Here is a 23013-nt window from a genome sequence, read left to right on the forward strand (position 1 = left end):
TAAGTAGGATCTTCTCAAGTTTGTGTTTTATGAGCAGATAGAAGTTATTTGAATTACTATTTGAAAAATTTTACCCAAGTTACCGAGCTGGCTCCTGAATCAACAGAGGTGTGTGTGTAAAAGGAGAGGCTTTAAATAGGAGAAGGTTTGAGAGAAGGGGCTGCAAAGAAGTAAAAGGGAGTAGACCCTAGCAAGTTTTATGTTATTGCCTGCTGTTTCAGACACCAGTTCTTATAAAGACTATAAATTAATTCTCCTGGGTGAAAATGATTACTAATTATGGCTTTCTTTTCACTAGAATGTACATATCTCCAAACCATTCTCCGGGAAGTTCCTGGCCTAGAGTTAAAGCGATGACTCATGTCAACAGGCCGTTTTGTCAGATAGCATTTATTTCCATAATTAGAACTTGTGACCGACATGTCCAGCCACGAGGATATATCACAAGGATTTGTCGTGAGCTCTGGTTTCTAAGCAGAAAATGACCTGTTAAAATGTCAGGGCTTTGCGTTTTTGCCTTTGGGGTTTTGCCATGCTGTTATTACTGTAGTCAGCTTCTTCTGATAATAAATGGGTAGTTGTAAGGGGCTTTTCCTGAATCTTATTTAATCCTCTCAACAACCCTACAAGGTAGAGGTTCTTATTGTCCTATTTTGCAGATGAAGACCCTAAGGCTCGGAGAGGTAAAGTATCTTCTCTGAGATAGGCCACCAAGGGGTTGCTGGTACCTCATTTGAACCCAAGTCCATTGACCATGGATTCTGTTCTCTCTCCCGTGGTGCCCAGGCCTGAGGTTCTAGAATATTATAAATTAGGTCTGTTTAACCCTCATGATCTCTACGGTGTCCTCACCCAACAAAGCAAAGTCATTGGCCCATCTCATTCCCTCAGGGCTCCCTACTGCCTGCTTGGCTAATGCTGCCACTGAGCAGCCCAGAGAGGACAGTGACCCAGAAAGGTAAGGAGAAAAGTTTCAGCAGTGGGGAGTGCTCTGCAGTGTCAAATGCCCAGGCGATACGGCTGACAAATGACAGGCTTTGTTGTGACTTTGTGCATTTGGTACATGCTGTTCCCTCGGCCTGGCCTGTCCTGCACAAGCCAGTCCCTACTTCTCCAAGACTCAGCCACAAATATTGCTTCCCCTCTCCATACCGAAATGGAAATATTATTGTTTAAAATATAACACAGAATCGTTATTAAAAAAATACAAGATAACAAGTTTTTAAACTAGTTTCATATAATGTAAATGTATATATATATTTATAAATATATAAATATATTTATATATACATTTACATATTCAGTTTTAAATATAAAATACACAAATTTGCGTGTAAAAGTGTAGAATGCCAAAGTGGTATCATACTATGTATAGGTTTATAACTCTCATTGTCACTTACTATATAATAGATACATTTTATATCAATAAATATCGGTTTAAATAATTTTTTTTAGAATAAAGTTAAAACATATAAAACTAGTAAGTGCTATTGAAAAAAAATTAAATAGTACTAAAAATATGAAAAAGTAAATAGCACAGAAAGCCCTCCTTCTAGAGAGAAACATTACCATTTTGGTGAACATCTCTTTTATACACACACCCATGCTGTTATATAAATAGGCTCATATTACATATACTGTTTTTGAAAACTTTTTATTTAAAAAATTCAGCAAGATCTTGGAGATATCCTTCTATGTTACTAAATATAGCATGAGATCAATCTTTTAAGTAACTACATAATATGTTATTGTGAGATTATAACCTTATTCGACTGAAATGCTAATGATGAACATTCATTTTCGGGTTTATGGGATTGTAAACGACGCTGTGTTAAACATCCTTACATGTAGCGTATTCGGTCTGGAATAAGAAAGAAATAGATTGATAGATCGAAAGCCCACACATACAATTTTGGAGGTCCTGTATGATCATAATTATGTTGAAAAATGAGCACCACAAAAACATCTACAAGTTCAGCCAACATTCACACAGGTGATTTCTGGGCAGAAGGACCAAGAGTGGTTTTGTTCTTTTGTCTACTTTTATGTCTTTCCAGATTTTTCTATTCTATAAGTCTGTCTTACTATGGTCTTTTGCTACATTGACTCAAGTAGAAATGTATTTTTGCACTGCACAAGAAATAGGGTTTTTTTTTTAACCATTCAAGAGTTACCTCTGTGAATGCTCTTTACTGTTTCCCAGGCACCACACGTGGTTCCGTCACTGGCCATTCGCTGTCATAAGTCTTCGCATGTCCCCCGTCAGAGGACTGTCAGTCCCTCCATCCTGTCCCTAAGTTAGCACCACCTGGATCCCACAGGTGTCCGGTGGGCATTGCTGGCTGACTTGGAGGGTGAATTGGAGGGAGGCAAGGTGCTAACAGTTCATGGTCCTAGGGTAGCCCCCTCGGATGGCGCCTACATCAAACACAGCCTGGACATCTGTGTTGTGAGCAAAGTGGTTTCCAGCTTGTGAGGAAGAAGCCTTGAGGGTCACACAGGGACATATCAGAAGCCTGAGGATCTCCTTCTACCTCCAAGCAGACAGCCACCTGTCCTCAACTCCTAGCAAAGGCCTGGCCGGAGAGAAGCTTTTGCTTCTGGGCAGAAGCCGTCCCCTCCCCCAGAAAGTCTAAAAGGACGCAGAGGCTGTCTTCAGTATTTCCATAGAGGTCACTGACTGAGTGGGCTGTTTTATGTTTGGTTAGTGCTGAGACACTTCCTCTTTCATTTGTGTCTCACTCAAGTCCTCCCTGCCCCCACTTTCTTGGAGACAAAAAGGGGAACGTGAAAGAAAAACTGATAATTTCAGATGTAGCTACAGCACGAGAGACATACTGTCATCCTTCAGCAGTGGCTGGGGAAGTCACTCAGGGGTTCATTGCACCCCCCGGAGGTGATAGAGGTCTCTTGACTTGTCCTTTCTTCCTCCCCTCAAGCTTGCTTTCTTAGCTCCCACCCAAGTAGATCTAAATGCTGCAGGAGATACTTGGGACCCCAAGTCCTAATTTTCTGGAGTGACATTCTTAAAGTAAAAACTAAAGTATGCTTTTGCTCACTTCATTGAGTCTACTGTATTATTTGCAAGGTAAACATAGATATACACATATGTGCATGTATAAAGGCGTGCACGTGTGCGCGCGCGCGCGCACACACACACACAATCCAGATTATGGTAGCTTTTGGAAACTGAAGCACAGAAAACGACTTGCCTGACAAGACATCAAAGTACTGCAAAGGAGGCCATACCACCAAAGGCCTGAGTGACTGCTTAGCAATTTGTAGCACGAATGATGATAAGCATCTATTTGCACCAGAAAGTTGAAGTAAAACTGTAACAGTTTGTTTGTTCCGGGAAACAGTAACTGTAGTCACAAATCATAAATAATAAAAGATAGAAAAATCCTCTTTTAACCTAATGGACTAAAAGATTTCTAGCTTTTCATTTCTGCTAATGGCCTTTCTCCCCTGGCACTACCAGGGCTGGCCCATTAATGGCAAATCAAGCCTGTCTGCAAGCAGGACATGGTCTAAATGATCATTTCTAAGTTGATTGTTAGGAAGGTAGGATGTATTTTCCCTAGAAAACACATTTCCAGGGGAACTGGTTCTCAGGTTCACTTGCATGGCTCAACCCCTGCTGTACCTGGGCTGAGTCTTTGAGGGCGGGTTGTGTGCAGTGCAGGAGGGAGAAAACAAGTCATCTCTTGCTCTCCACTTACAGCCCTGGCTCTGAGTATGATTTAAGTACAAGTTAACTTTCTTTCCTGTCTTCTCAACTCCCTGGCATCCAGGGTCTGTGTCCTAACCCCCTTGATCACAGCACACCCCTCATTCTGCCTTACCCGCTCTGGGCTCTTCTGCTGAGGGACTCTATGACCCCAAATTACCCACCTGACCCACCTGTTCCCACTTCCTGACCAATCAGACTACCACTTCCTCAGCTGATATCAGAAAAGTGCTAGAGAAAAAGCAAACTGAGCAGATTCATACCAGCAGGTAATGACTGAAATTCTCTTAATGTATTATGCTAAAACGAATTGGTTGTGACTCTTGAGAGTCATTATGGGCAGTAAGATATAGGGGATGAAAACAGGGGGGTTGAGGATTCGGAATCTGCACATTCATTAGTGGGACTCTCGGGCTACTAACTGTACCCTCCTCCCGGAACACTGGCAGTGACTTAGAAAATGATCCTTCTTTGGAAAAAACGAGATGGTCACAGGTTTGGACACTGGGTAATCTCCTTTCAGTGAAACAGCTAGCTATCTGGCAGATCACCTCTGAGAACCCCCAGTGGATAAGCCACTTTCATGCATGCAGAACCTTATAATCAAGGATCCCCAGATGTTTGCGGAAAGTTTTAACATGAAAAAAGAAAAACAGAGAAAACAGCAGAACAGAACTCTGAAAAGTAGTATAGTTATTATAGTTATTATCCATAGAGAGATAAGACCTCTAATCCATAAAAGGGGAAAAATACAAAATAAACTATCAGAATAAGAAAGGACTTTTGGCTATTAAAGAATACAGTGTTTGAAAATAAAGATTCAAAAAAAAAAGATAGGAGAGAGTTGATGAAAACATCAGGTTATAAAATGATAGAAAAATATGAAAGAAAAGAAAATTAGAGGAAAGTCCCATATCTAGCAAAAAATAGAGGGAAGAAATTATAAAAAAATAATACAAGAAAATTTCTTAGAATGTAAAGGTGAGAGTCTCAAGATTGATGGACGGGTCCACTGAGTAAGCAACAAAATAAATAGGAAAAAAGGCTCAGATCAGGGCACATCTTTTAAAAATGTATAATCTTTAAAAATGTAGAGTTCTTTAGAACTCTAAGGATAAAGGGAAGACTCTAAGATCCTCCTATAAAAGCAGGTAACATACAAAGGATTAGGAATCAAAATGGCATTATTGGAAGTCAGAAGAAAATGGAACTGTTCACAATTTTGAGGGAAAATGTTTTTCAACCTAAATTTCCATATCAATCCAGGGAAACTCTCAGTTAAGTATGAGGGTAGAATAAAAATATTTTCAGATATGCAAGATTTCAAAATTTTTGTTTCTATGTATCTTTATCCCAAAAGGTTCTGGGGGATGTGCTTCCGCAATCACAAGAGTAAACCAATAAATGAAGACACAGAATTTAAGAAACGGGATCCAACAGAGCGGAGCGCCATTGCAATTCCAGGGCGAGAGCTTGGCAGTAGGCCTAGAGAGGCCCAATTCAGACTGGAACAGGGGGATGAAGAGCTCCAGAACGAAATTCTCCAGGGGAAAAAAAATGCAACCAATGTGCTTGGGCTATGTGGCAAATATTATTGATGAGTGTGTGCGAGAGATGATAAGAGCATCAAAAAAAAAAAAAAGGTCATAAGACACTGGGCAGATGAAACTTTTATCATTTAAAAAAGAAAATAAAGCAAATAACAGAAACGGAATGATTATGAACTCCAGGCAAAAACAGTTCTACAAGAAATTGAGCATGACCATAGTATACTGACTCTGCAGTGAACAATATTTGTAAAATCATCATAATATAAACACCGATTGTAGATTCAATCAAACCTGTGATATGAGTATATTGAGAGGAATGAGAGGTGGAAGTGTGGGGATGTATGAGAGAGTTAAGACCCTGTTGTCTATCAATAGACACTAACTTCAATCAACAGATCAAGAAATCTCATTACATATTATTGTTTAGAAATATACGGATAAACAGTTGAGGAGCTGAAAGCAGAAGCCTCTCAAAAATTGGCCTGTGGGTGGGAACTGTTACTTTTCATTACAACCCTTTTAGTACTAATTGGCTTTTAAAAACATGTACTTGGAATATTTTAATATAGTTAGTAAATAAAACCAAAGAACCAGGAAAATGAATGTTAGATTGGTTATTAATCTAAATGACTCTCTAATTAGTGGAATATCAAGATTAAAAAAAATTCAGAAACTACAGAAAATGGATTGAGGGAGGTTGAAAGGGTACAATTCAAACACGAGTTTATACTGGTATGTTTCAATTGTACCGTGGTTATTTATGAAGTGTCCTGGGTTTTAGAAAACATACACCAAAGTATTTAAGAATAAAGGAACATCATGTCTGTGACTTACTCTCAAGTGGTTTTTGGGGAAAAATACATATGTATGTGTGTATATATACAGAGAGAGAAAGAGCAAATGAGGTAAAATGTTAACAATAGGAAAATCTAGGTGAAGATTATATAGGAATTCTTTATATTATTCTTGCCAGTTTTCTGTAAGCTTGAAATTATTTCAAAATAAACAGTTTTGTCATTTTGATAGGTAAGAAAAAGAATTAGAGTGGTTTTCATTTTATTTTAATTATTAGTACAGTTGAACACTTTTATGTTAACAGATCATTCGAATTATCTGTTTATGCTCTTTGCTCACTTTACATCATGGTGTTTATCTCCTCCCTATTGATTTGTAAAAGCCATTTAAAAATCCTTTATCTGCCATATACATTGCATTTCTTGTTTTCTGTAGCCTTCTCATTTTGTTACAAATTTTTCTTTTTAATCTTGGACAACTGGCATATACACACATTTCTGAAAACCAGACCTGTAGTTATTCTAGAAATTTAGGTATCCTGTTGTTCATTCTGCAATTGTATATTAATAGGCAAAAATAATCTCAGTTACAATCCCGTCCTCGATTTGGCAATGTCGGCCCTTATCTGTCAGCCCTTGTACTTTTTCTCCAAATCACCTATTACCTCTCATCTTGGCATCCTTGGTAATAGAAAATATCTTTTTATTAAAAGAACACACAGCACTATGGTTGCTTTTTACACCTACAGCACCTGGTATTCCTAGGTGGTCTCCCATCCAAGTACTAACCAGGCCCGTCCCTGCTTAGCCTCCGCGATCAGATGGGATTAGGCACGTTCATGGTAGCATGGCCGTAGACTCAGCATTATACTTTTTAAAAAAATAAATATTAAATACTTTGCAACTGTGCAGAAACAGGGTAATCTTATAAGATTATCATCATAAGATTTTTGGCCAATCACAATGTTTTTTGATGCAGAAAACGAATATAAACAGTTGAAATGCAAAATGAAGAATTCTTGATAATACCAATAATTGAATGGAAACCTAATTACCTTTAAGTGCCGGAAGTCTTAGTGAAAGTCTTTACCTTCAATTATCTCATAGTCTAGAAGAGAAGACATTTAAGAACCAGGGTTACACTCACTGCAGATAAGGACAATGAGAGCAGAAATGCAGAAGACAATGAGCCTTGCAGAGGAGGGAGCTTTGTTTTGAGGGGAGCGGAGTTAGGGAAAGCTTCATGGAAGAGGTGATAACTGAGTTAAAGAAGCCTCTCAGGATATCAGAAGGCCATTCAACCAAAAGGCACAAAGTCCAAAGTTACTCATTTGGTCCCTCAAATTCTGAATGATGGGTGCTATTATCTGTTGTAAAAAGCAGGGAATAGATTCATAACAGGTTAAATAACTGATTCAGGTCACATGCTAGCAAGTGGAGTTTCTGAGGTTCAAAAACAGACTGTTCAAAAACAGAGGTTCAAAAACAGATCCTAGTTTATGCGCTACACTGCCTCTCTGGATATGCCAAGATAGGCCTCCAATCAAAATGTACGACATCCACAAAAGTCCACTACTTCTCAGGCATGGTAAGACTGATGCATCAATGTTCTCCATCTGAAATTGTTGAGAACTGGCACAGTATGAACACATTTTATGGAAGAATGGGTTCAGGTAAGGGTGGATATGGATGCTGTGGTCAAAGAATGAATTTTGCGATTTCGAGATCCAGGAGGATGAACAAATGAGAAGCTAAGGCGATCGCTGGCGTTTAAAAGATGAAACATTCGCGAAGTAAAGGTCTCCTAAGGAGAGTCGATAAGGGGTTAGGGGTGAGAAAGTAACAAGTGCTGAGGTCATCAAGAAGGGTGTGTGTGTGTGTGTGTGTGTGTGTGTGTGTGTGTGTGTGTGTTTGCTTCCTGGAGATTGGGAAGGAGAATTAGGATGAAGAAACACAGAATGGTACAATGCCCTGATCTTCGAAAGAAGAGGTTGCTTCTGTGGTAGGACAACGTCTTGGAAATGAAAAACAGGGTTTAGGGGGGATATTCTAGTACAGATCGAGGAAAGCAGTGATGACCAGGGAGGAAAGTTGAGGGTCCCTTAATGTGAGGTCTTGGAAGAGAACCTGTGGGAAAAGGCAGAGGTTTGAGGAAACGGGTTTACAGTGGAATAGGGCTTCCTCGGGTTCCTTTGCAGGAAGTCGCTAGGGCAGATTTAGTGGAGAGCATAGACGAACCTGGGAAAGAACAAGCTGAGTTGGATAGGAAGGAAAGTATGCGGGAGGGCGGGCTTGTTTGGAAGCCTGATGGAGACCCAGGTTCTGGAAAGGAGAGGCGTTGTCCCTCGGGTGGTGATTTGTCCTCGGAAGTACTCAGTGGCAGTAGCCGGCCTGACCACCGACCGTGTCCTAGCGTCTGATGGGCACTGGGAGGCATGACGGGGCTGTACCGGGGTGGGTCAGGGGACCCTCTGCTTTGACACACTCAACTTCCCAGGGCTGAAGTGGAGCTTGGGGAGCAGAGTTCTCTCCTCTCTCGTCTTCCACGTGAGAACCGCGAGGCCCAGAGGGGTTAGGGAGCCTACTCAAGGTCACACATTACTTCAGTCCTGACGTCCACCCGGGGCCTGTTCTACTTCACATCCTCGCTCGGGCAGATGCGTTTTGGCCTTTTCGGCAGCAGTGAGACACCAAGGGACGCATCCCGTCTGTGAAGAGAAACCCTCGGGCGTCATCTGGGCAGGAAACCGCCTCTGCCCCGCCCGCTACTCCGCACGCTGCACCTGCGCGTCGCGGTTGCGGCCGGCGCCTCGCTGCGCGGGGGCCGCGGCAGTCGTTGCGACCAAATAAAGAAGGGAAAGTACAGCGGGTGACTGCACCGGGAGCGTGCGCCGGGGCTGTGCGTCAACCTCCGGCCACGGCTGAGTTATTTTGGACCAGGGTGGTAAATTAGTCACGCAGAGGGCACTTCTCCAACCCACGGCTCACCGAGCACAAACCCGGCGACGCCGGCGCAGCTCCAGGGGAAACGGCTGCCGCCTGACGCGGCCTCCCGCGCGGGGCGCCTCGCTCCAGCTTCCGAGTGGCCCAGCGCGGCCCGAAGGCGGCCCCTGAGAGACTAGTGGAGGCGCCGCCGCGAGGGCCAAGGCGGGAAAGCCGACCGCGGGCGTTGATGCCGCCGGCTCGTCGCCCCCTGGCGACCCGCCTCTGCTCTGGGAGAAGAGAGCAGCGGCCGCCGCTAAGACTCAGACTCTGCTGCTAGGAGACAACCGTCAACTACGGGGCGTGGCAAGGGCGTGGCTGCCTAAAGGGGCGTGGCGGGCGCGCCTCAAAGGGGCGGGGTGTGACGGGGCCGGGCGTAGCGCGAAGGGGCGTGGCAAAGTGCGCGGCGCGATGCGCACGCGCGCAGGGCCCGTCGCGGTAGGCCGGCGGCTGGCGGCGTCGCGCCTGAGGGGGACGCAGGTACCGCGGTGGAAGTGTCAGCGCCGGGCCGGGGCGGCTTGGGCCGAGCTGCCGGGTTGTGGAGGGTGGGAATGGTCGCCGTCGGTGGGGAGGGATGAGGATGTGGGAGGGGCAGCCACGGCGGAAGCAGGAAGTGCGGCGGGGGCGGTGGTGTCTCCCAGGAGCGAGGTCCGGCCTGTGAGGAGGCCCCTCAGGGAGAAAAGACGAAGCGAGAGTTCCCGGGGGAAAATTCTCCTCCTCAGCCCCCAAGCGGGCGGGACCGCGTCGCGCCTATGTGGGTTCAAGCCCAGGGTGCAAGTTGCAAGGTGCAGCCCGCTCTGGCGACCACCAGCTCGTCCTGATTTTGGCGTCTTGAGCCGGTGTTCGCACTGACAGGATCGCAGGCCTCCAGCCCACTGACCTGACCTTATTCTGCCTCTGGCGGCTCCACGCGGCATAGATGTGGGAGGTTTTTTCATGTAAGGCTTTTTTTTTAACACTGCTTTTACAATATTAGGATGAAGGTATCCTGCACAACACCTTCCCGACCAGGCCCAGCCATGCGTGTCCTTGTAAGGTAAAAACTTCAAGGGGAACCTTCCTCCCTAAAGGTAGGAAGAATACAGGAGGGCACATCTTGCTTGCAGTTTTACCCGGAGAAGTCACATTGCAGCCCAGTCGTGGAGCATTGAGGGCGATTCTGTGCTATCAGAGCTTTGACAGTAGAGACCTCAAGTTTAGAACTTTTCCCACATTCTGGACCCCCAGGATTCAGATGTCTAGTCTGAATAGCCATTAGTTTAAAATTTCCCATCAATTAGCATTAAACTGGAAAAATCTAGATAATTAGAAAATGTGATAGGATCTAGACAGAGCCGTCCAATTATTTTCCTTTTTCAACTCAGAAAGCCTCATCGTGGAACAGCTGTTTGATCCATTCAAACAAAAGGATGAAAACTCCACCTAAGAACATGATGTGAATGGAAGAGACCTGTCATTGTGAGTCTGGCTTTTGATTAGTCACCTGATATCTTCCCAGGGTGGCACGACTTTGAGAGGATAAACTTCAGTGGCTGAGACACATTATCAGCCTGAACTGGCAGGCCTTACATTATTTTGTTTTGTTTTGTTTTGGACATCTTCGAGTCCTGTTGGGAAGGATGAGTATTTCTCATGTGGTCTTAAGGAGTCAATTCACAATATTGTTATTATTACCGAAATGACAGTAGGAAATTGGAAATCAGGTTACCATTTGTGCTTACCACAAATTTTTATAATGGGATTAGTGGTGGTAAGAGATGGAGGAATGAATTTCATGATTTTTTTCCCCCCACTTTTCTAGATAATCTTCCCCCAAAATAGATTGGAAATGAGGAAAGCAAACAGTAGTTTGATGTGGCTCCTCTAAGGCATTGGCAATCAATCGTTCTAATATAGGGGGACATTGGAGATGCATGCGGAGGATAGGTAGATCACCAGCATGGATGTGCATTCTATATTGGACCTGTTGTGTTTTCTTGGTAGATGCAAATAGTACGTCACTCAGAACAGACACTAAGAACAGCTCTCATCTCGAAGAACCCAGCGCTTGTGTCCCAGTATAAGAATTTAGATGCTGGGGAACAGCGTTTGATGAACGAAGCCTTGCAGCCCGCCAGTGATCTCTTTGGACCTATTATCTTGCATTCACGGTCAGATTGGATCACCTCTCATCCTGAACCTGCCCAAGACTTTGAAGAGTTTTTCAGTGATCCTTACAGAAGAACACCCTCTCCAGAGAAATGCAGTATTTATATACAGTGCATTGGTATATATTGTAATAGTCTGGATTTGATTGGTTTTGCAATGTTGCCGCTGCCAGAAAGAGTTTGGGCTATTGATGTCATTTAAGGGGGTAGTTTTTATGATCATTTTTGACATTCATTCCAATAGTGGAAGTTTTGTAGATAAACTTCCTTAAAAGAAGAAGACATTTTGTTTCTAATTTATATTCATATCAATGAATGATAAAGATGTTTTGAAAATTTTGAGTTCATTTGTTTCTAATTCCACATTTCTAATTATAGACGTCTAAAGACTGAATGTTTTAATCATCTTAAAACCTGTCTTCGAATTTTTTTTATAGGATCTCTAGGAAACACCAGAATAATCAGTGAAGAATATATTAAATGGCTCAAGGGCTACTGTGAAGCATTTTTCTATGGCTTGAAAGTAAAACTCCTAGAACCGGTTCCTGTCTCTGCAACAAGGTGTTCCTTTAGAGTCAATGATAACACCCAGAACCTACAGATACATGCAGGTGAATTAAACAACTTTACAGTTTGAATTGAGTAAAGGCTATGTATCATTTATACATTTCTTTTTAAAATAGGGCACATCCTGAAGTTCTTAAAAAAGAGGAAACCTGAAGATGCCTTCTGTGTTGTGGGAATAACAATGATTGATCTCTACCCAAGAGACTCCTGGAATTTTGTCTTCGGACAGGCCTCTTTGACAGATGGTATTCCTTTTTGACATTGTTGATGGAAACTACCTCAACTTGAGAATATTTGAAGATGTAGAATGAGAGAAAAAATTTTAACCAATGATAATTTTGATACTTAAAACTACAATATTTCTGGTGTAGCATCATGCCTTAGTGTTGTTGATAGATTCTGATTATCTGGGTTCCTTCCAGGTCGGCCATTCACTACCTACCTTGAAGCTAATAATATCTATTTCACAGAGTCATTTTGAGATAATTTACACAGATGTGCCCATACATATATCCTTGGCACACATACAGGCCTTCAGCACAACAGATGAGAAATGTAGGTAATTCAATAGCAAGGTGAATTAAATTGAGGACATTTGAACTGTAATTAGCATAAATGAAAATCTTGCTACTTGTTTTTCAACTCTATTTTGGTCTTTCCTTCAATAATCTTACTTTCTTGAGTTGTTGCTTGTCTTCTCTTTGTAGGTGTGGGGATATTCAGCTTTGCCAGGTATGGCAATGATTTTTACAGCTCACACTATAAAGGCAAAGTGAAGACGTTGCAGAAAAAATCTTCAAGTGACTATTCCATTTTTGATAACTATTACACTCCTGAAGTGACTAGTGTTTTGCTGCTTCGGTCCTGTAAGGTGAGTTGTTTCAAAATCCTATAGGAGTTTTTTTTTTAAAAGAGATTCTAATTCCCTAAATTGTACATTAGTAGTCCTGAAGGTAATATTATTAATGAGTTTGTATCATTTGTATGCTTTTGGTGGCTGTTGCTTGGCTGGGATTTGAGAACTACACCTCATGGAACAGAGCTTTAGTGTACATTCACTGCATCAACATCACCTGGTATGCTTGTTAACATGCAGGTCAAGCCCTTCCTTCCAGACCTACTGACAGCATCTCTGGGGGAAGGGCCGCAGAATCTGAATGGGAACACAGATGCCCCTGGTCTAGAGCACTGGTTCTCAACCGGCAGCGGTTTTACTTACCTCCCAGGGAACAAGCTAGGAGACATCTCTGGTTGTCACAGTTGGGGGAGGGGATGCAACTGGCATCTACTAGGTAGAGGCCAGGGACGCTGCTGAGCATCCTACAGGGCGCAGGACAGCATCCTTTCCATGAAGAATGATCTATGATCCCACCAAAAGTATAGTGGTGTCGAGGTTGAGAAACCCTGGTCCTGGGGTAATTAAGCAGTTAAGTATAGTGAGGAAGGCAGTAAGACATTTAAGGAAATGAGGGATTAAATATGATTAGATTCCCGTAAATTTGTTCGTTGTAAAGCAAGGAAAAGAAAGGATACGTAACTCATTGTTGATTATGGTGATGCTCTAAAGCCTCAATGTGAATGTCTTGCAGACTTTAACCCACGAGGTTGGACACATATTTGGAGTCCGGCACTGCCAGTGGCTTGCTTGCCTAATGCAAGGCTCCAACCACTTGGAAGAAGCTGACCGTCGCCCCCTAAATCTGTGCCCTATCTGTTTACGCAAGTTGCAGTGTGCTATTGGCTTCAAGATTGTAGAAAGATACAAAGTAAATGGTTGTGTGTGTGGGGGGGGCGGGAGATCAAAAAAACGGGGAAGTGGTTATATAAGTAGCAAACTACGATTTTCTGTTAGGAGTTGTCATTTATCAGAGGAAATTAGTGCAAAGATAAGCAGGAAGCTGTGGTTTCAAAAAAAAAAAAATCATGCAAAGAAATAGCCTCCTTAAAAACTTTGACTTGCTTTATACTTGTAGTTAAATGAAAAATGATGGACAAGGTTTCTGTATTTGCCACTCATTTAGGGCAAGAGCCTGACTTTGCAGAACAGAATAAATAATACATGTGGCAAAGTTGATTTTGAAAAATGACCAAAATATATAGAGGTGATTTATCTTTCCAAACATGGGACAGAGGTATGATATTCATTAGGAGGAAAAGATTATTTTAAGAGGGAAGAGAAGAAAGTATGTATGTAATCTCAGTGTGTGTGTGAATGTACATGTGACCACAAACGTATTGGTATACGTCAGGTAACTTCATGAGTACAGCTGCTCATCCAGGTGACTGCAATACATGTCTACACATATATCTTCACGTAATGTGTTTACTCTCAACTGTGTGTGCTCTTACATATGTGTACATGTTCATATCAAATTAAAAGCACCTTGTGGAACATTTAGCAAGTTGAGAAAAGAAAATTATCCTCTCACCATAAGAAACTGTGAAGATTAGTGTATTTTTCATCTTTTCTGCTCTGTGTACTCGTGACTGTAATTGGTAACCACAGTTTACATACTTTTGGTATTGTTAGGTCCTGGAGGGCCTTATCCCTTACCCAGTCCTGTAGGAGCCACACTCCTCACCTTTTGTGTGGAAATCGGACCTTGCAACGTCTGGGTTGGCAACACTACATGCTCACCCCCTGTTTTACTGGACTTTCCTCCCTTCCTTGCCAATTTACCTGCCCGAGATATTTCCATCGAAAATGCCTGCCTCAAGCCCCATATAAGTTTCAAGTCCCCTCGCATTCAGAGCTGACGCCATCTTTGGCTTAGCCCAGCTGTCACTCTGCTATAGTAAACCTTGCTTAACCCCTTCAGCCTTGTGCTTGCCTCCTTCAGCGAACCTAACAGGTATATGTCTCACTCAGTTTGTCATCACAATTGGATTTTCATGTTCATAAGCATCTTTATCAAATGGAACATCTTCATGGGGTAATATAAGTCACTGACTTAGATAAGATGATTTAGAAGCCAATGCATTGTCTTGCTTAAAACTATTTTTGCTGTGCTTTGTGAAAATATGAATCTGTGTTCTGGTTTCAAGGCGCTGGTGAAGTGGATTGATGATGAATCTGCTGACACACCTGGAGTCACTCCAAAACATAGTCGTGAGGATAATGTCAATTTGCCAAAACCTGTGGAAGCCTTTAAGGAGTGGAGAGAGTGGATAATAAAATGCCTTGCTGTTGTCCAAAAATAAGAACTTCAAATAGGAATAATTAAATAAAGACTTGCACATTATGCCTTCCTTTGGGTGGAGGACTTCACTGGGGTAAACTTTGCTGATTCTGCCCTGTATCAAAGTAACAGAATAGAAGCACCTTTAAAGTACCCAAACTTGTAATGAGGCTCATTTTGAATGTTAAGAAATCTCAACTCCTTTTCTTCTTAGTAGCCTGGTCTGTGGCAGCTAGCACATCATTTCCATCCTTCAAATATGTGTATGTCTCCTAAGAGAGCTAGGATTAGCAGTAACTAGTAAGTAAATAAACATTGTAAACATAGCTGTATATACCTCAAGAAAGAATTTTCAAGGAACCTGATTTCTAGGGGGTAATTTCTGCTTCAGTTTTTAGAGAGAGGTGCCCTTTCTCTGTTAGACCCAGCAAGGTCACCTTCTCCATTCACATCCCTTCTTTTCTGTGAACTTTCTCTGCCCTCTGGCCTGCCTGACATCGTGCCTCTTTGCTTCTTGTCAGCTTCTCCCTGAAAGAAGCCACAGTGTATGTTGATTTTTAGCAGCTTTAAATGTGACCGTCTCTAGAATATTTACAAGTGAAAATAGGAGTGTTACTAACTGTACCAGCCTGTGGTGGTGGTGGTGGTGACGGGGAGGGAGAGTGTACATTGCAATTGTCAGCTGTAACTCATAGTCATTTGTGACTTCTTACAATTTGTTATAATGGTCCTTATGTTTGAGTGTTGCACTTTTCCTGTAGGATTAGAGCAGCCGTTGGGTTTATTTTTACAATAATGTCTCTCACTTTTTTGCAGTAAGTTTTTGCTTGAGTAGGGGAGACAGTGTGATGGGCTTACCTGTCAGTGTGTCAAGAATGCCCATGATTCCCGTCGGGCTGTGAACATCAGCTGCATTTCCATGGTGGGGAACAGGCAGAACACCTCAGATGCAACAAACCACCTCTGCTAGATTACTGAGTGACGTGATCAGAGAGCATTTCCCCCTTTCCCATCTTAACTTTGAGGGTGAGACTTAAAGGTAATTGTTATTTTCAATTACGAAACCTTAATTTAAAAAAAAATAAATAATAAAATAAAATAAAAAGAAACCTTAATTCTTTTCTTATTAGTATGATTTAAACCACATTTTATAACCAAATCAATGGTTTCCTTTACATTCACTCCCTACTTGATTAAATCTGAGTCATTCCGAAAATTAGAAAATGGTGGTTTGCTGTTAAAACCAAATGGAGAGTGAACACTTAGTTGTGTATGACTGAGAACCCAATGACACATAAAAGTTATAGGTTTTATTTCCCCAAATAATATATTTTCTCCAAATAATGTATTTTCGGTTATTTTCAATTTTGTTCAGTTTGTTTTTTTCATATTCCTATAAGGTAAGCACAGTTTAGCCCTGTAGTTCCATGTTACTGCAATTTTCTTTATTGTGCTTTCCAGATGTTTTTTCATTAATTGAAGTTTTGTGGCAACCTGCATCAAGTAAGTGTATTGGTGTCATTTTTTTCAATAGGTTTTGATGATAACATTTTTAGCACTAAAATATTTTTAAATTAAGGTGTGTGCATTTTTTTTCAGACAATGCTGTTGCACACTTTATAATAGATTACAGTATAGTATAGTGTAAACATAGCTTTTACATGCACTGGGAAACCAAAATAATTTGTGTCATTCGATTAATTGAGATATTTCCCTTTATTGCTGTGTCTGGAACAGAACCCTCTGTATCTCTGAGATATACCTGTACTTACGAACATTAACTCAGATTCTGTGAGGTGTGTAAACTGGGGGTTACAATTATTTGGACAAGATGTAATGCTCATTTACATCTGCACTGTGAAATCAGAAGAAAGATCTATTAAAGAAACAAATCATTCCGTCTTGTTAAAAGTTGGACAAACAAGGTTTTGTAACAGGCATTTATTTAGAATTGTCACTTAAGTGTTGTGTATAACTAATTATTAGGTTGTGTGTTCTTTTGGGCAATTTCTTAGGGTTGTTTAAAAATACAATTTGTTTACAGCAAATAAATTTTGTGTCCTATAGGTCTTTGTAGTTTTAAAAATTTATTTCCACTCAGTAACAAATTCTTGCAGATTTGGCTCTGCAAATACTGAATGAACAAGATATTTTTGTAAGTGGAGAATTAATTTTCCACTGACTAAACACTATTCTAGAAATAAGCGAATCTTAAATGCTGTTCACATTGGGGCATTCGGAATTAGTAGAAATACTCAGGTCAAGGGAAGAATTAAGTGTTAACATTTCGGTCCGCAAAGACGTTTAATGGGGAGGGTTAAAAAGAAGGAGGTGGCGGGGATTCTACTTCGGTTCTTGTCCAGCTTGTTCTTAGAAGCGCAGATTCCCCTGACATGAGTACTGTTAAATTTCTAACCCTTTAGGACTGGAGGGCCGGGTTCCCTTTTGGGAGCAAGCTGCTAAAACCCAAGCAGTAGGCGGCGGGACCTCCGGCCCGCCCTGCATGCTGGCCCTTCCCCCGCAGGAAGCCGCATAGGTGTCCAGAGCTAAGCCGGAGCCGAGACCGGGCGCCTGGAATGGCAGCTGAGAACCAGCACCCCAGTGCGCCCTTGCTTCGGTTCGACGTCCCGCCCGCGCCACCAGAGAGCAGGCTTGAGACAGCCTTCCAGGCGCTGGAACCTCGGAGGGGGGAGCACCCGACCTCGCCCACCTGCTGGTGCTCACGTGGCCTGCGCCCCGGGCAAGCGAGGCCTGGAAAATCCGTCTGGCCTTGCAGCAGAGCAGTAAGTGGAATCAGTTCTTGGTAGAGCATTTAAAAAGTGCTTCCTAAAAGCGTGTAAATCTCAGTCATCCTCTGTTCTGATTGATAACCCAGAGTAGCACTGTTTGATACAAATATAAGCCACATATGTTATTTAAACTTTTCTAGTAGTCACATTGGCAAATGTAAAAGGAAGCAGGCGAAATTAATTTCAATCATATTTTATTTAATACATCCAAAATATCATTTCAACATGTAATATAAAAATTATTGAACTATTTTACTTTCTATTTATGTACTAAGCAAATTCTGGCATGTTTACATGTACAGCATACTTCAGTTCCAGCAGGGCCCATTTCAAGTGCTCAGCAGCTACACACAGCTCATGGCTGCTGCACTAGACAGCCCTAGCTCTAGTCGACATGGAAAGATGTACCTATGAAGTTAATAGGAGAGAAAAGCTTTTTAAAAGAAAAGGTCATGCAGGGCTCCTGACAGTACAGCGTGTTGATATTCAAGCCGAAAGGGTTTCAACACTGTGGGGCCTCTGGAGTCAGTATTGGTTTGAGCTTGATACTTGCTGTTCTCTGTGTCAGATTGTTTTTGTAGCCTCTCTTTGCCAAAGGCCTGCTGGCATTTCCTTTAAATGCATTTTAATTTTGGAAAGCAGAACTGTAAAGTGTTAATAATATGGGTATTGCTGAGTCCATTTCACAGAGGAGTAAACAAGCCTGCAGTTGCCAAGTAAGCTGTGTATTTACACCAGTGACAGAAATGGGACCAGATCTCAAGTTTCCCTAATTTCCATTCTGCTTTGTTTTCACTGTGCTACCTGATTTCATAAGAAGTAAAATACCACAAACCTGAACAGTTTTTTTTCAGATTGTTTATAGAAGGGGTTATAAGATTATAAACTTTTTCAACCTATTTCTATTCAAGTGGGGTCCTCTGGGGTTACTCAAAGTTATAGCAATCAGAGTACTTTGCTTTAGCACTGAAAAAAAAAAAAAATTTCAGTATCTAGAGAAGCACTTATTACCAGTTGAGGCAATTTCAAAAAAGGATCATGAAAAAAATGTCTACTTGGTAATAGGTTAACTTAAAATCCGCTCCAGAAATATGTTAAAACTCAGAGCCTTCATTAGCATATCCACCCTCGTGCTCATTTCTTCCCACTGCTTAGTCTCTGAAGGATCTTTTTCTTTCTCACAACTGACTCCCGTAGAGAGGACATCATCACTGGGCCCTTTGAGACCCATCTCTGATGCTGGACCAGTAGGCTCTGAGCACCATGCTTTCGGGAACCGCTACGGCGGTCCAGAAGCTTCACAGCAGCACCAGATGCTCTTGAGTTATAATCATGAATAGATACCAATGTTTTTCTCTTGAAACACTCAGTGTAAAAGGAAGAACCCATTCATTTATTCATTCAACAGTGTTTTGGAGCATCACCTACCATGTGCCAGGCTCTGCTCTAAACCTTGGGAATGTAGCAGGAACAACATACTCCCACCCTGATATACCAGTGGGAGACAGATAATAAATAGTAGATAGGTCCTTTGCTAACAGGGTCAGAGTGAAGGGATCGAAACAAGTGCCATTTTGGATAGGATAGTCAAGAACACTTCCTCAGGGGTGACATTGGAGGGGACCAAAGTGAAGTGTCACAACAACACGTCCACAGGAAGGGACGGGCGTGCCAGGCAGAAGGAAGGACAGATGCCAAGGCCTGAGGCTCGTGATTTCAAAGCGCGACGAGGAGGCCAGCGCAGTGGGAGCAGCGCGCGCAGGGGAGAGTGACAGCGCCAGGCCTTCCGTGAGGAGCCCATCGCTAAGGACTAGGTTTGAACGTGACCGTGTCCGACTTGGGCCTTGAAAGGAGATCGTAAGGCTTCTGCACGGAGGACGAAGGCCAGGGTGCGGGGCGTGGCTGAGTAGCAAGAGTGGGAGCAGCCGAGCAGATAGGAGATTATTACAGTAATCTGGTTCAGAGGATTTTGGTTCGGATCAGGGTGCTGGTAGTTTGGCAAAAGCGGTCAGGTTCTGGATACATTTAGGAAGTAGCGTCCATAAGGATTTGTGGAGGAGCAGGTTTGGAGAGGAGGACCAAGAGTTCTGCCGAGGGCTTCTGAAGTTGGAAATGCCTAGTTGGCAGTCTGCTGTCACGAGGGCCTGTAGAAGTCCAGAGCTTGGTGGAAAAGTCTGGATGTAGAACGAAGGCCGTCAGTGTAGAGAAGGTTCTTAAAGTTTTGGCCAAATTCTAGGGGCATAAGTCGCTAGGATAGTTTGTGTGCGTGTTCATTTCATGAGTTGCTGGAAAGGTACATAAATAATATAACTACATGGCCACAGTTTGTATTTTGTCTCGATAATCTTTGGTGAAAACAACAATCTCTGGTGGGCTCTATTTAACAAACCTTTATAGGTAAAGAGTTCTGGGATATCCATTTTGCTGTGTAATTTCCTCTTAGGAGATCCATAGTCAATGATGTAATTTTGATTTGGATGTGAGAGGGTTTTTTTTTGTTTTTTCACCTGAAAAGAGAAGTTGCAAGTTCCTGTACTTGTCACTTTTCTTGTTCTGCAGGCGGATGGAGTCATTACAGAAACAGACACCAGGGGCCGCTATGCTCCTTACCTATAAGGCAGTGGCCGGCACACCTGCTGGAGCTTGTGGCCCTCGCTTATATTATTAGCCTCTATATCACAAACAAATCTGAAGACAAGGACAGACCGGGTCTCTTTTCTCAAGGCCCTGTATAGTTATGGGAGTGACCTTGTAACATGTAACATGCCTGAATTGTCTTGAAATTGGTCACGGAAAGTAATGTTTATAACCACTTAAAAATTGAAAGGCTATGGCTTCAAATTCTAGATCCCTATTAGAGAGCCCTATATCTGGAAACTTCTAAAAATAAGGACTTGTAGTTTCTTCCTGAGCTTTAGAATGTTCGAGAGGGAGTACTGAAATTTAAATGTAATAAATACCTGTTGCTGACTTCAGGGGTAATCCGGGCCGTGAGAACCATGATTTAGAATCCTTTCTCTATCTCATCATCATGCCTTAAGCTAAAGGAATGGCAAATAGATGCACAAGGGCTACATTATACACCATTGGGGTATACGATGGATAACTTTGTTTGATGTTTTGGAAACATCGTATCAGGGAAGGTTGCATTTGTCTTAAAGAGCACATATTTTAATTCATTTTTGGAACTGGAGGAGATTTATGTTTTGGGAGGGAAACTGTCTGCATTTATACTCAAACATCGTCAGTCATTAGGTTAAAGAAGACTCTTTCATCACAGGAAATGACAACTGGTAGTGAACGTGCTCTCAGCTGTTTGATCTTTCCTGTCTTTGGCACCTGTGACCCAAGAATCACTTTGACCACGATGCTCCTTCTTGCTGCTCAGGACTGTTTAGCTTAGGGTTGTGCCATTCTGGTCCCACAGACACGCAGAGCAGGGGCCAGAGGCTGCAGCGCGCGGGCCAAGCCCAGTCCGTCGCCTCGTTTTCCTTCATTGCCTGCAACCTAGTAATAGTTTTCACAGTTTTACGTGGTTGAGAATAATCATTTCTCATGATGTGTGAAAATTTTATGAAATTCAGATTTCAGTGGCCATAAATCAACATTTATTGAACCAGCCAGGATCATTTCTTTACACCTTGTCTATGGCTGCTTTTTTGCTACGACAGCAGAGTTGAGCCCACGTGGCCTGCAGAGCCTTAAATATTTACTACCTGGACCTTTACAGGAAGTTTTCCCAGTCCTGGCGTGGAGTCTGTGCTCTTACTTAGAGTGTAGAACATTTCTTAGGACTAGTCTATGGCTGAATATAGACAGTCTGAACTGTTTTCATTTATTCCTTTTGATAGGCTTAGCTATTACTCTATGGCTACTGTGATAGCATTTCTTTCATATGTTTTTCATTGGTGAAATGATTAAGTTCAAAAAATAGTTCCTGGAAATGTTTATCTGTCCATAGAAGAGATAAAAAAGTTAAAGACCAAGCAGGAACCAAACTTCCATTTCTCAGTAGTTTCAGAGAAATAAATATGGGTTGAGAGGTCTTCCAGCTGCTAATAACAAACACATATTGTAAAGGAATTTTGAGACCCCGTTTCTGCTTCTAGCTCATGTAGCCTAAACAGTGGTGATCATAGAATGTGACTTCGATGGGGTCAAATAATGAATGCTGATGTGTCCATAAAAAGACCAAGCAGTCTATTTAAATAAAAAAGCTATACATTTATTGCAAATCTAGAAGTACCAGAATGTCCCTAGTACAGAACAACTCAGCAATCCTGTTTCAATGTTCTTGCAAACATTTAAAACCTTGATTATTGACATACTGAAATTGGCATACATTGTTTCCATGCAGTTAACAGAATGGACATAGAGCAAGCAGATCGCTCAGAAATCAGCTATAAATTAAAGTGTATTGAACATTCATAGTAAAAGTTTTGTAAAGTGCTGAAGTCATTAAGTCTGCAAAGCTGCCACAAGCTCAAAGTCCTTCTCAAGCAGTGACAGAGATCTGCTACATCCACCTTGTTTTAGGTGTGTCTTTTTTCGATGCACACTGGCATTTCCTGTCCCACCCTCCCCAAAGGTTTACAGATTGTCCTGTTTCTATGGCTGATGAAATGCTATACAGAATACAGCAGGTGGTGTTGAACTATGCCACTTTCCTTTCAGTGCAGAGAAATATTCAAGCTTTTGTGCCTTTAACCGAACGAGGCTTGCTATATTGTTTCCCCCTGAGTTGTCATAAATTAACAAACGGTAAAGAGGAATAAGGCCAGGCCGGAGCAGTGAGCATTGACCATCATCTGGGGAGTGAGATTCACTATGTAGAAGTAGCCACCTGTGATCCCCACACTTGCCCTCTTTACAGAAAATTGCTAAAATGAGAAATACTATGTATGTAGTGTAACTCCAGACAACAATGACGGTTAACCTGAAATCTCTGGCAACTTAGAGCAGTCGAAGTTTATTTAGGATGTAAATTGTAACTTGTAACTCGTGATGGTGAGATGAAAGTCCTGCTGCCCATGTGAAATGCAGAAATGCTCAACAGTTCAACGAAATATAATTCTGATCAAAGAAGATCTTCAAGTATTCTTAGGGGAGAAATCAAATTATTTTAAAAATGCTAAGGCAATTTTCTCTTCATTATTTTTTCCCCTGTAAGTAGCACATGTTGTCTTTAATCAGATTGAAGAATCATTACAACTTGACCTTGTATGAGAGGAACTGTACAGGAAGTATTTGAGGCAGGCATTTAAGGGTTGCAGAA

At 42.0% G+C, this 23013-nt stretch overlaps 2 protein-coding genes and 1 pseudogene across 9 annotated transcripts in view; 2 read left to right on the top strand and 1 right to left on the bottom strand.

Moving 5' to 3' along the window:
- Positions 1-6814: 6814 nt before the first annotated feature.
- LOC118604751 lies at positions 6815-6933 on the bottom strand (annotated as a pseudogene).
- A 2538-nt stretch (positions 6934-9471) lies between these two features.
- Positions 9472-15102, top strand: AMZ2 (archaelysin family metallopeptidase 2). Of its 4 annotated transcripts, none has more exons than XM_016143670.2 (9): positions 9472-9536; positions 10033-10092; positions 10421-10514; positions 11040-11322; positions 11641-11814; positions 11887-12015; positions 12478-12641; positions 13360-13536; positions 14816-15102. In XM_016143670.2, exons 4-9 carry the CDS (start codon positions 11040-11042, stop codon positions 14969-14971), a joined length of 1083 nt encoding a protein of 360 aa, XP_015999156.2. In that variant the 5' UTR covers positions 9472-9536; positions 10033-10092; positions 10421-10514; the 3' UTR covers positions 14972-15102. The 4 variants fall into 4 exon arrangements, with proteins under 4 accessions (XP_015999156.2, XP_015999159.2, XP_015999157.2 ...); XM_016143673.2 differs by having other exon boundaries at positions 9485-9536; positions 10033-10126; XM_016143671.2 differs by having other exon boundaries at positions 9532-9601.
- Positions 15103-17133: 2031 nt separating this feature from the next.
- ARSG (arylsulfatase G) overlaps positions 17134-23013 on the top strand; it is a 109813-nt gene continuing 103933 nt past the window's right edge. For all 5 annotated transcript variants that reach the window (XM_036223787.1, XM_036223786.1, XM_036223782.1 and 2 more), the window contains exon 1: positions 17134-17732. The gene's annotated coding sequence lies outside the window, so the exon portion shown is untranslated. The remainder of the gene's footprint in view (positions 17733-23013) is intronic.

This window comes from Rousettus aegyptiacus, unplaced genomic scaffold (genome assembly GCF_014176215.1).
Source record: "Rousettus aegyptiacus isolate mRouAeg1 unplaced genomic scaffold, mRouAeg1.p scaffold_m13_p_6, whole genome shotgun sequence".
Lineage (NCBI taxonomy): Eukaryota > Metazoa > Chordata > Mammalia > Chiroptera > Pteropodidae > Rousettus > Rousettus aegyptiacus.